General features: G+C 42.8%; 1 protein-coding gene across 15 annotated transcripts in view; it reads right to left on the bottom strand.

Moving 5' to 3' along the window:
• The window catches only part of HMBOX1 (homeobox containing 1), a 123,721-nt gene that overhangs the window by 46,182 nt on the left and 63,335 nt on the right, over positions 1-14,204 (bottom strand). For all 15 annotated transcript variants that reach the window (XM_068399268.1, XM_068399233.1, XM_068399182.1 and 12 more), the window contains exons 3-4: positions 8,646-9,125; positions 6,592-6,677 (exon numbers count right to left, since the gene is read on the bottom strand). In XM_068399268.1, coding sequence (XP_068255369.1) covers positions 6,592-6,677; positions 8,646-9,125 — 566 coding nt within the window. The remainder of the gene's footprint in view (positions 1-6,591; positions 6,678-8,645; positions 9,126-14,204) is intronic.

Here is a 14,204-nt window from a genome sequence, read left to right on the forward strand (position 1 = left end):
TTCCTCAAGTCTTTGGTGACTGCTTTTCACCTTCACAGACAGATTTGTTCAGTGACTCCACTTTGCATTTCTTTCATGTTTCTTTCAGGAGAGATTTTTAGAAGCACCTGGAATACGTCAGATTTGGAGAAGAAAGTAACTGACTGTTTTAATTCTTCAGTTTGTAAGCAAAGTCCTAGATTCATGTAATACGTGCTTGCAAAGGACATCTATCAATTTAGGAGATTAGCAAAGCTTGTTTACAGAAAACCTGCAAAGATCAAAATCACAGAGAAACAAATCTTTCCCTGTGTTATGAGCATTAAAAAAAAAAAAAAAAGGAAGGAAAATGTTTTTCAAAATCCAGTTTCTTGCCATTTCAGATGATCAGTAATTCAGTAATTTTCTGAATTCTCTTCACCATGGAACTAGTTAAGTTTCACTTACTACTTGCCCCGCACTTCAGGAAAGATGTTGAGGTGTTGGAGCGAGTCCAGAGGAGGGCGACCAAGCTGGTGAAGGGTCTGGAGGGTCTGACCTACGAGGAACAGCTGAGGGAGCTGGGGTTGTTTAGCCTGGAGAAGAGGAGGCTCAGAGGTGACCTTATTGCAGTCTACAACTACCTGAAGGGAGGTTGTAGTGAAGTGGGAGTCGGCTTCTTCTCCCAGGCAACTAGCGACAGGACAAGAGGACACAGCCTCAAGCTTCGCCAGGGGAGGTTCAGGTTGGACATTAGGAAGCATTTCTTCTCAGCAAGGGTCATTAGCTATTGGAAGGGGCTGCCCAGGGAGGTGGTGGAGTCACCATCTCTGGAGGGGTTTAAGAAAAGACTGGACATGGCACTTAGTGCCATGGTCTAGTTGACAGGGTGGTGTCAGGGCAATGGTTGAACTCGATGATCCCAGAGGTCTCTTCCAACCTGGTTGCTTCTGTGATTGTTTGTATTTGCATTTGCTCAGCATCCCTGTGTGTACGTTCCAAACCTTAAGGGATTTTAGGTGTGTTACAGCAGTGCTTCAAGGCTGACCTCCACCCGCACTAGATGCTGTGTGTGTTTAGCATAATATAAAGCTAAGTCCTGAAGAGCTCATATCAATTAACAGAGACAGTAGGACAAGGCTGAACTGTGCAAGCAGAATAATTGGGCAGGTTAGAACTGCACTCTGGAAAGCTCTGTGTGTTATGTATTTTTTTTTTTTTTAAAAAAAGGACCTCTGCATTTTATTGTTTTTTTTTTTTAACGGTGGTTTAGTTTTTATGGCACTAGCCTACGAAGTGAGAAATCTGAACTCAAATTCCTGCTCTGCAACAGACTGCTTCCACTGTGACCTCAGGAAAGTAAGGGGTTTTTTGTTCCTTCGCTCCCTATGTGTGAAAAATGGAAAAGGTAATATTTCCAAACCTCGCAGAGGCATCATCCATCAAAGCATTTAGTCTGGCTGCAAAGGGCTCATCTATGTACACTCCTCCCTCTCTCCTTTACTGTAGTAGATAACAGAAAGACGTTAGTTTCTAAAAACATTTCCCCCACCCTCCATCTAGATGTGGAAGCTAAGAGACAGCATCTCTCACTAAGTTTACACTTATCTCTTTATCCTTTGCCTTCTGACCATAACATACTTGGTATCCACATACAGTTCTGGTGGCAATTAAAGCAAATTGCAGCATATGACTTAAATGATTGTTGATAAAAATTTGGCATCTCACCTGCCACATGCAGGGCTCAATACTTACCCCCGAGCAAGCTGCAGCTCTGTTAGAAGGAGCTTCAAATAACAAGATAGGAAATTCAGCAGGAACTATTATTAGCTCCTGTTTATACTGTCATTTTTCTTATCAGTAGGAGATTATTTATACAGAGCCCAACCCAAGTGCTTCTTGTTTATCTTATTACAGACACCATTAAAAAAGTTTCTATAAAAAGCAGCTTCTGTATTTAGGACCAGCACTAACAAGTGTTATGCTAGGTTTTTGCTTCTTATCAATCATTCCTTTATTTTCAAGTCACCGTCTAATACTCTGTTACTATTTTCCAGTCTGCCCTCTTCTCTCAGTACACAAGGCAGCCCTGTAGAATGTCTCCCAGGTTTAATTTTCCCTGGATTCATTATCTAATTGACTTTTAAAGTTTCTGGTAATTTTATAAAGACTAAGAGAGCCTAAAAATTGTTCTACTGCAACAGCTGACTTTAACCTTCAGCTCCGTGTTCCTCTCTCACGTATCTTCCCTCTCCATCACTTCCCACCCCCTTGTGCTGCAGCACAGGAAAAACAAAAGGAAAAGTCATTTACTGTTGCAGAGTCTGGAAATACAAGGCTGCTCAGTGTGCTTTGTAGGGTTGTGGTTTATGTAGGAATGTGTATTCCGTAAGTGCACTGAAATATTAGAATTAAGATGAGAAAAGGGAGAAAGATATTTCTGAACAAAACCCTAAGTGCCTGGAAGAATTAGCAAAATAAGGTAAAATGGAAGTTTCAAGGGGCAGAAGGTGCCGTAGAGGTTCCTGCACCAAGGACAGAACATGACAAGATAAAGAATGGGGACAAACATGGTCATAAGCACAGGGGAAACAATACACTCGCTGATGAGCTAATCCAAGACCTGCAATATGAAGACATATGAGTCCAGAGGAGGGCGACCAAGCTGGTGAAGGGTCTGGAGGGTCTGACCTACGAGGAACGGCTGAGGGAGCTGGGGGGGTTTAGCCTGGAGAAGAGGAGGCTCAGAGGTGACCTTAGTGCAGTCTACAACTACCTGAAGGGAGGTTGTAGTGAAGTGGGAGTCGGCCTCTTCTCCCAGGCAACCAGCACTAGGACAAGAGGACACAGCCTCAAGCTTCACCAGGGGAGGTTCAGGTTGGACATTAGGAAGCATTTCTTCTCAGCAAGGGTCATTAGCCATTGGAAGGGGCTGCCCAGGGAGGTGGTGGAGTCACCATCTCTGGCTGTGTTTAAGAAAAGACTGGACATGGTACTTAGTGCCATGGTCTAGTTGCCATGGTGGTGTCAGGGCAATGGTTGGACTCGATGATCCCAGAGGTCTCTTCCAACCTGATTGATTCTGTGTGACACGCAAATACATTGATTTAGCTAAAGTTCATCACTTTTATGTCCAATTTGGCCAACTTCAAACCCAGTCATAACTAAGAAAAGGAAGCAAAGTTTAAGGTTCCTAGCTAAAGGTCTAATATCACTCTGTTCAGATGTACTATTACTCCTTTCCCCCCAATGCCATTCTCCCCTCCCATTACACACACACAATTTTTTCAGAGTAGTAAAGAAATTGGTAGAGATTGAAAGGAGAAAGTTGACAGCATGGGTAGCCAAGCCAAACAGAAAGAGCCAGCCATAAATTTTTCATTTTCTTTCTTTCTTGCCTCTCTTCCCAGGGCAGAAGAGATGAACGCTAAAAGCTGCGGCCACGCTATTCTGCATTTATTTCAAGCGCTACCCAAATGACTTCCAGCTGATGCAGGGTGGTAGCCAGTGGATGGGCAAGTCAAGTATGCCCAACATCTGCCCTGCAGCCTCCAGAAAGAGCTTGCTGTGTTAGTATTACAACGAACGGTGACGGAGGCTGTAAGCACACCAGGCTCTGTGGGCTGCTGATCTGTTCTTGCAGAATTGCCCTCTTTCACAGCCTCTTCGTCAGCCAGAACAGGGTTCCACCTCCACGTGCAGTATAATAAAGAGGACCCTGACACACGGCTCACTGGAGGCTGAACAGTATTCTGAAAAGGTATCGTTTACTCTTATGGCCCTCCCCTAAGCCATCTGCTACTGACCACTCCTTGGATTTTATTTATCTGTTTTTTCTCTTGTTTACTGTATTATTTACAGAACAGCTTTACCAGTAAGACTAAGTCTGTAAATACTGAGATGATACCATTTGGGATCATATATCCTGCAAAGCATTCCCTCTGTCTATACAAACTGCTTTTTTAATGAACCAAAAGTGGTTTCCAGGCCTTCCTTGGGAGCCTGTTTCGCAGCTGAACGGGAAGGGACGTTGCATACATCTGAAGAATACACCAGTCAGCTAGCACTCATCAGGGCTAAGACAGCTCTGGAGTGAGAGCCCAGGGACACATGCTTTCTGCTCCGGATCTCTGTCCCGAGCTATTTTCAGTCACTCTTCACCATACTGTGCTTTTTGAAAGGAAGCCGATGTTTCTCCCCGGTAGTGCTGAGCACACTCTTTAATCTGGTCCTCAAACCTCTCTTTGAGATTTACTATTCCTTTCAGATAAGCCATAACTATGTACTTAATAGCGGCACATAAGTACTACACATCTGCTTACACAAGGCTATGGGTTATATTTAAAATTAATCAGCTCCCATAGACCTTCCCACCAAGCATATGGAGGATGACACAGTTCAACTGCAAAGGGTAGAAAGAAGGAAGAGACCGGTGTGTCACAGCGCAGCGCGAGCCTTGCAGCTACCTCTGCTTGAGAAACTGCATCACCATCAAATAGCACTTACTTTTCTTATTTGAAACGTCCCTGGAAACACTACTGGGTCAGCTGCAAAAGGACGTAGCCATTTAACCTTTAGATCTACCTTGTTTCCCATTGATTTGGCTTGAAAACAAGATAACAACAGTGCCATTAGCTCAGTCTTCATTCCGTCCCACTGACAGGCTAGAAACAGACAGCTCGTAGTACTTTCTCTGATCACTGTGTGTGTGCATTCAGGATCCCCCCACGTTACGCAGTAGGCTTGAGTGGGACGGGTAGGAAACTTACTCAAATGTGTGTGAGGTGAATGGTGTCATTTACTCACAGTAGGAACAGCGTGGCAAAGACAATGAAAGCTCCCAAAGCCTAAATGCAAATGCCAACTTAATGACTTTAACAACTGAAATCCAAGAGAGTAAATTGAGGATGGAAGGAGCAAAACGCCCAGGTGTGAGGAGACTGGTCTTGACTTCGCTGCAGCGTGCCTGCAGGGGTATCAAGACACGCACCAAGACACCTGGCTAATTAGATCAGTTGCTTTTACTGATACAGACTCTGTCTTAGATTTGGTGTGGTGATTCTCATCCCACAGCCCTGCATGCACTAGTCCCACTGACCAAAATAAAAATGCCAGCTTGTTTTGGAAATACTCTCCTCCTGCAATTTTTTCTGTTTGCGTTACTCCTCTTGAAGGGGAACCCAGTTTGACTTGCTGGTAGACATGAAGGGTGCTGGAACCTTCAGCCTCAGTCTTGAAGTCAGAAGCTTTTCTGTTGTTTGCCCTCATAAAAAGCTGTACAGAGTTTGATTCAGAGATGGGCTACTCCAGGACTATATTCAGACATGGACTGCACAAAAGTAGGTGAGTGACCCACTAACCACCAAGACTTCCCAGTTCAGGTACAATTTAAGCAACTAGGCTCAGCATTTAATTTTTGGAGTACTAATACTAACATCTGATAAGGTTAATGACATTCCTAGAGTTATACAAAATGTTAATCTCATTAGTTTACAGATGAAATTGAAACCAGAGAAGGACAACTAATTTTGCCCAAGAACACAGAGAAGAGCTGGAGACGTGGAAGGAATTCCTGGCTCCGTGGCTTAGGCACCCATGGGAGTAGGCCTACCTCCACTGCTAGCATGTCTGCAAACCCAGATCTCCCAGACACATGGGTTCTTATGACATTTCAAATACTGGAAATATCATAAAAGAACAACTTCCCTCCTGCTGGTTTGGCATTCCTAGTCATCAAGGACCTTAAAAATGATCTATTTCAAGATCTTTATTCAAGCTTGGGTTTAAAAATGAGTAAATGACATAGGTATAACATGGGATTAAGCTATCTGTATTTTAACAGCAAGTCTTCATCCTAAATATGGTACCAGCTACGCTGTTCTGGAGAAGCAGTGTGAGCCTGGAAAGGAGAACTAATAGCACCCTACCCCATGGAGGAACAGTAAGACTTCATTACTCTTTGTGTAAAGCTCTGGAAACACACCCAAGGAAGAAGTGTTATCTCTGCAGTCTGTTCACTTGTCCTGAACATGAGAGAAGGCCCAGGGCAGAGGGCAAAAAGAGAACTACTTCTAGGTAAAATCCGAGCTAACGTGGTCATCCCCTCAACCTCGCATCTAATCTTCATTAATAGTGACTCAAAGGCAAGTGACTGGAAAACTTCAAACTATCATTATCTGACTCCAGTGATACCAGCTATAGCTGGGTCTCCTGCCTATTCATATACATTTTATAATATAAATACACATTATATCTCTCTCTCTCTCTCCATACACAGAGATGCAGATACACATCTATTTGCTGCACTCAACAAACAATTTAAGAATTAAGGAAAACCATTTTCATTTTAAGATAAGAACTTTGGGCTTATTATAATGCTGTGAAATAAAATCTGCAAGCACAAGCCACCAAAAAAAAAAAATAAAAGAAAAAAAGAAAAAGTGATTCACTAGGGAAGTTCCATGATGTGCGGGACAATGGGTCTTAAATCAAAGGCATACATTATCATGACTAAGCTGACAGATCTGCACTGCAATGCAGAAAGCCAAGCAATATTCCAACATCTGCACCGTGCACAGCCAGGCAGTTAGACACAGTTTCCCAAAATGAAGAAAGGACTCCCCGAGCTCTTACCTGTTACCTGTGCAACAACTGCTTGGGAAATTCTCCGATTGGCTAGGAAGGCTTTGATCTCCTCCTTGATCACACTGCTGTCCCTCCTACCAAAACAAAGACAAACCACAAAAAACAAAAGAACACACAAAAAGACAGACAGACCAAAGTGCACTTTGAAGATGCAAAATGGCTTTATTTCCTTTATTTAGGGGACGAGGAGTGGGGAAGGCAGGGATTAAAATCGTCCAAGTGCCTCACCAGTGGACACTTCTTTTAACAAGTGTCACGTTTGATCAAAGTACCCTAGCAGCAGAATGGATGACTCATGTCCTATATAATTCATATTAGGTGCAGCACTGCCATATGGAATGTACAAAGTTTCATTACACAGGGATGAATAAATCTCTCATACCAGCATAAAAACCTCAGTCATAAAAATGAGGCACAAAAATAAAAAATAAAGGATAGTAGGGTCTGCATGGTTAGCTACACAAATGAATATACATACTAAAACCTTCTCCAGCCTTTCAAGGAAAAGCCCAAAGGAGAAAAGATTTTGCAATCTCTATCCCCCCGCCCTCCCCACTCCCTTAGTCCACAGCTTGCACTGCATGAACAAGCGCCAGTTATTTAAAGCCTTTGTAGGATTTTTACAAGGTGTGCAAAGATAGTTCAGGAGGGACTAAAACTGTGCTAAAAGAAAATAATTTGGAGGTTGCACAGGGACTGTGATATGCAGTAAATTTCAACTGCAGTTAACATATACTTTCCCCTCCTCTTCCTCCCTCTCTGCCCTGAGAAGGGCAGACAATTAAAGCCAGACTTTATTAGGTTTTATTATTTGGTAATTTCCCTTCCTTTTCTCCTCTCCTGCCCCAGCAGCATTCAAGGCAGATTCAAGCTTGCAAATGTAAATGCAAAATAAATGCTCTGTTGTGGGTTCATTGTTATGTCTGTACCCAACATTCACCCTCCATATGCCTGCAAATAAAAGCAGTTTCAGTTTAAATAAGCACTAAAAGCATTAGCTGAGACTTACTGCACAGGAACCCAAAACTCAAAGGAATGATTAAACTTCAGCAATGGGAACTCTCACATACCGCTGTACTCACCACCTTCCTACATTATTCCATTATCCTGCAGCCAACAGTAAATGAGGTTGATTGGCTTTTCTTACTGCTCATCTCTAATCCTCTCCCCCAAAAGCCACACCTTTACCCTAATCCAAACTCCTTCCAACATCTTTTCATCCTGGAGCTTATGGACCCTAGTTCTCTCATAGGTACTTCACAAATGTTGCAGTTTCGGGGAAAAAAAGACATTCCAACATTATGACCAAAATGGTTTTGAGACATTTGGCCTTTCCTCTATCAAGCCCACTGATTCTGACTTTCATCCTCAGTGGATAATCCTCTCCTTTCATCTTTGCCATAATGCTGAAAAGGAAGTGGCTAAAAGTAAAGGAAGGTCAGTCTGGAAAAAAACCCAACTGGATCTCACTGAAGACTTCTGCTTCTTCTTCATTATTCATATTTTCCTACACCAATCTGCAGACTGTGCAAATCCCAGCGAGAGCCAGACCCTGCCACAAACTATAAACAGATAACATACACGCTCTGCAGATCCCAGTGGAAAGCATTAACCAAGCAGATTCCCTACTCCTCCTACATATGGAAGGAAATACAACTGGTAGGAAGTAGTGGAGCAGGAGTCATGTGAATTGACAGTCAGTCAGAAGTCTTCTAAATCAGAGTAGGGCGGAAAATGAGTGCGCTAACATCAACATCAATTTTTGGTACAGCATGGGAAAAAATATTTCAACAGTAAAACAGACTGTGGGATACCCACACACGGCCAGGGGTTGTCTACACAAGACCACCATGTCTCACGAGGTAGGTGAGAGGTACTGAGGTAGTGACCATTAGGGAACTAGCAGGGGAATAGCTGGCTAAAGCAGTTCCTGCTCTCTTGATAACACCTATCACTACTACACTAGTCCTCCAACATGCAGATTTCTTCTGAGAGACTTCTCACTCTGACTTTCCACACATTTTACAAAGACTTCTACTAACCTCATCAGTTCCTCCACCTTGTCATCAATGTCCAAGTCCTCTTCAGAAGCTTCAAAGCTGTATGACCTTTGAGCCAAGCTGTTTGCAAGTGGGTAGCGGGTAGGTGACATCTTCCCGTTGAATGCAGACAACCTCTCGTTACTCTCCCTCCCGTTCTGATTAGTAGTGCAAGGCTGTGGGGAGGTGTCGTAACTGTTGCTCGGTGATGGGGACATCCCAGAATGCTGGGTCTGTGTTGAAGCTGTGGCTGTAGAGGAAGATGCTGGGACATTGTTGGTACTGTTGCTGTAGGAACCACCTCCGTAGCTAGACCTTCTTCCAAATTTGTCACTATGCTCTTGATCAAGACGATCCAAGGTTTCCAGCGCGTGGAGGATTTCATGTCTGGTCATTCCTGTACGTCTCAGGCGCTGAAGCAGGTCTATTTGCTCTATGGTAAATCTTGGTTCGTCTGTGTAGTGAGACATGGTTTCCAGCAGACTGAAAACAAGGTAAAATGTAAAAGCAAATACTTCAGTTCAATAGTTCTCTGTGGTACATGGAAGGTACCTTACATGCAGGAAAGATCAATTCGGGTGCAAAACTTTAAGTCACACACTTGACAGAGCTGGCAGCCCAACAATCCACCTCCAAACAAGCTCAGCAGACAACCTCCCATGGATGCTAGTCTCACTAAGTAGCAGAAGGGCTTATTTTCTTTGAAGTGCTCAAACAGCGTTTCTCCTACTAGCATTCCCTACACCTTCTACAATAAACCTGCAGTTAGTACCCTTTTGCTTTTGATAAACTGCTGCTACAGAGAGACAGTGGTTGCTCAGTAATTAAGGCTACAACATGATTTCAGACAAATTTTTGCCTATTGCTAAGTATCCACCAGACAGGAATCCCGTATTCCAAACCTGTCAGGTTGAGGCCAGAGGTTGAGTTTTTCTGAAGAAGTTTTAACCTGTTATGACAGGAGATTTATAAATCTCAACTCTTTCAAATCTTACGTACAAAGAGTTCAAGTTGCCCTAACTTTTTGTTGCTACCTTGAAAAAAAGAAGATAACAACACACCTAGCAGAAATTCCAGTGGTCTGTAGGACCGAATTTGATTTGACTGAAGTCCCATTTCTGAAGTTTGATTTCTGCAGTTAGTCACTTTTGAACCTGGAATGTTGTCACAGATCGCCTGCCCTAACAAGGAAAGTGGAGCACATCCAATTACTACTGAGCTTTCATTTAAAGATTTAAGTCTATAGCCTTTTCCCCTCCAAAAGCAGGCTTCTCAGGTAACCCAATCATCATGGTGGCTCATCAAAAGGATTTTTAACTCCTAAACTTCCCAAGGTGACAGAATAATGAACATGTATTTGCTGCAAAGCCCAGAAATGGAACTGAAAAATCAGAATATGCTCTGTTAATCTCTTCCTTCCTAAGACTCCTCACTACAGATCCAAATGGCATATAAATGACAAGACCACCTCCTTCAGAACTCAAGATCTTGAGAAGAAGGGATGGCAGATGGAGGGCAGACAGAACTTGGCAAAGAAATCAATGCATTTTCCATCCTTCTCGTGAATCTTCTTATGAGTCAAGAGTTTATCACAATTCCTGCAGGAGAGCAGAGCGAAGAGATCACTCAAACTCCAGGAGACATGACAAAGCTAATGTACAGGCCCTACAAGTGAGAGCAGACAAACAGCAGCCTCAGGAAAGTCAAGTGGTGACCTTATTGCAGTCTACAACTACCTGAAGGGAGGTTGTAGTGAAGTGGGAGTCGGCCTCTTCTCCCAGGCAACTAGCAATAGGACAAGAGGACACAGCCTCAAGCTTCGCCAGGGGAGGTTCAGGTTGGACATCAGGAAGAATTTCTTTTCAGAAAGGGTCATTAGCCATTGGAATGGGCTGCCCAGGGAGGTGGTGGAGTCACCATCTCTGGAGGGGTTTAAGAAAAGACTGGACATGGCACTTAGTGCCATGGTCTAGTTGACATGGTGGTGTAAGGGCAACGGTTGGACTCGATGATCCCTGAGGTCTCTTCCAACCTAATTGATTCTGTGATTCTGTAAGAATTCCAAGGACCCTGCGAAAACCAAAAGATGGATGATGGCTGTCACAATTATGCTAGACCTTCCAGGGACAGGGCTGCCTATTTCTCTGCACAAATGCTGAAGATCACTCCTCATTTCCATTTCTGCAACAGCACATAGAAGTTCTCAACAGGAGCCACAGAGTGACAAACTTTTTCAATTGTTGCATTTAGTCTTTTTTTCAGATACATGAATCACAGTAAAGTAAACCAAGCCCGTAGGTTTTGGGGGTGTAGCAAGGGAATCTCTTCAGGGGAGTAACATCTCACAACACAGACCTGACCAGGCAATGGGAACAGGTCTATCCTTGAGTCAGACGTAGAGCCATGTCAATACTAGTAAATTAAATAACGTCCAGGAAGAGGCACCGTAGCATCTGCACAGTCACCTGCAGCATTTTCAGATCACTGTAAATGTCTTTGGCGCAGTTTTGGCCCAGCACAACCAGTGCACTCCTGATCAATTCGCAGGCTTTACTCAAGATTTTGCATGGAGCAGAAACCACAAACACTGGATGCAGCCACTCAGTGTCAAGACTAAGAGCGTCTGGTGGTATGGATGTGGTCAAGTGGCTTCCAGGCTGAAGAACAGCACCGAGAACTGGCTTGCTTATTAGAGTCGTAGCTAGAGCGTAGCTATACAGACATGGTGCTACAAAGCCAGGACGTGTGAATCCACAAAAATGGCATTTGCAGGCTGGAAAATTCAGACACGAGAAGAAGCTCCTGTCTTTGGCCTCATCAAGCAAATACTGAGCCCCTTTCATTGTTTCAAAAGTGTATATGTGGGACAAGGAAGCAAGAGGACAATGCAAGGGGATGACTCCCATCCAAGAAAATGACTATGTGAGAAGACAGACGGACTACAGCCATATAAGTGCTTCAGTCCAACAGGAATGTGCTGTCCTTTGGACAATTGATTACTGAAAACGTACAAGCCATTTTAAATTTTAAAAGACAAGCACCCAGATTATTCTACTAAAAGGAGGGCACAGCAGCCAACACAGCAGTAGACTAGCAACTGACTGGAATTGTTAACAACTCAAATTTGGAAGTCACATCTCAGACTGAGACGTTCAGAGCTTGACAAGGAGCATTTGGAAACAGACATCGTGTTCTAGGTTTGGCCTCTGTCTCGGGGGAGGCAGGGCCGCCCAATCCCTTTCTCCGCGCTTTGTGAGAGTCACACTGACTTACTGACTCACAGCACAAACTCCTGCACAGCCTGAAAGCCCCCCATGTCAGCTCTGAGCAGCACAGTTTCCAAATAGAAAAATCTCCTCTTAAACATCTGACCTTGAGATGGTTTTCACTAGAAAACGTCAGCTCACCTTTTCTTAGAGATAAACCCATTTTTGTCATTTCTGACCTGTATTTCTCATGTCACCATTGCTTGGATCATTCATCTGTCAACACCAAGTGGCATGTGCTCAAGTACTTGTCGAACTGGAGGATTTAATGAACCAGAACCTCCATCCAGAATTACCCCTACTCAAAATTCCTACTTTACTGACTCTTTGATGTTTAATACCAAAACATACTTTAGATTATCTAGTTTAATCTCCAGTTTGTCACAGACCTAGAAACCCAAAACTTTTGTCCTTCTAGCTCTGTGAACTGAAAAACTCACATCTGATGGAAGCATGACTTTCCAGATGGCTTAAAAAATGTCAAGCAACACACGTCCTGCAGCACTTTGTTGCCACGGCCAGTCATTCCCTTCAAAATTTGGGCATGATCCCCAATTTGACTAAAATGTCAGGGCTGAGCTTCTAGATCTGGGTTCTCAGACCAAATTAATATCCTTTAGTGAACTTCACACAATCCTTTAGTGAATCCTAAGTATCCTTTAGTGAATTACACATAATGAATGCTAGTGTTCTTATATGCAAGAGAAACGGTTGACCTTCTGTTGTACAAGGTTGTGTGTAGGAAAGTGATCTGGCCTCCAATCGGTCCCACTTTGATGCAGCGGGGATCTGCTGTGCGTGTGCAGTAATTTCAGTCACCCAGGGATGCAATGGCTGCTGGACAAGGCCATCCTCTGCCGTAAGAATAAGATATTCAGTGACTTCCAACTTGTGGTCTACAGAGTCCTGTTAATCTGTGAACCACTTCTAAAAGGCTTGCAGAAAGTAATCCAAGAGTAGCAAACCTACATTCAAATTAAATCTATTATATGTTTAACCAGTCACTAGAAAAATGTTGGCAATTTTTAAAAAAAGCCAAAACTAAAATCAATGATCTGCCTGTCCGTCCACACAAAGTATTCTTCTAGCCCTCCAACCCTTTCAAGACAACTTCTGTGTAATTTTTCAATGCTTAAAAAGGTAAGAAGACCAAAACCAGATACAGTATCTCACTGCTGGTCTCCCTAATGTCATATACAGATGTAAAAACTGCCTTGCTTATACTTACATTCACAGCATATATTGCACCTGACATACTTCTTATCAGTCTTCTTGATTCTGAACTCCTATTCACAATTTCATGTGCTTTTCTACACAACCATGAGATCTAGAAACAATGCTTTTGAATGAGCTTTATGTATTGAAAACAACGGCAGAAACTGGGAATTTTCCGTTAAAAACCCAAAACAAATATTGCAAAACTCGGCATTATTGAACAGGTTCCAACATTGCCAACTATCTACTGCTTTTTAATGAATAACTACAGTAACATTATTTAGAACTGTTATTTTAGCTGGGCTTCAGTTATTTCCCCCTTTTGAAACGTCTTAATAAACTTACCCTGTTTAAAGATCAATTTACAAAGCAGTTAAGTAAATCAGCCATTTTGGAATCATCATAATTTCATTCACCTCATTAATTAATGGATATTCTCCACTACTTCATCCCCCCCATATTGCTGTAAGAGCCTCTTATCCTCCTGAACTCCTCTGGCTAGCTGTAATTCAATTTACTTCCCCCCTCTTTTTCCTTGTGAAATACAATCAACTGCAAAAGTAACAAGAAGTAAAATAAGACAGGGACAAGCAGAATGACTGGGGACGTGCAGGAGAAAATAAAGATAGCAAATACTTTTCCTGAGAACGAAGACTGTGGACCGATTGCTTTGCTGTGGTCAAACTTTGCTGCCCATGTAGCAAAATATCCTCAGCTCTAGAAGATCTTAGCTTCTAACCACATGCTTTATCTTCTGATCAGTTAGTAAAACTCTCACCAGTTACAACAGGCTGTCAAATCGCCTTGGGGTGATATCCAAAAAAGACACCCAACCAAGGGAGAATCGCCAGGCGTTTTTCTCCCTGAAATTTTGAAAGCAAGACCTCTGCAAAGTACTAATTAAGCTCAAAACTAAAATTGACAAATTTTTTAACAACTGAATCTGGCCCTTAAAATGAATCAAGTTTATTTAGATCCTGATGGAAAAAAGTTAGCTTAAAGTATCAAACTTATTTACATTTCTTACATTAAGTTGGCAGTCACACCCCAAGTAAGCTCACCCAATTCCACTTACTGCCTC

Source organism: Nyctibius grandis, chromosome 1 (genome assembly GCF_013368605.1).
Source record: "Nyctibius grandis isolate bNycGra1 chromosome 1, bNycGra1.pri, whole genome shotgun sequence".
In the NCBI taxonomy this organism is placed as follows: domain Eukaryota; kingdom Metazoa; phylum Chordata; class Aves; order Nyctibiiformes; family Nyctibiidae; genus Nyctibius; species Nyctibius grandis.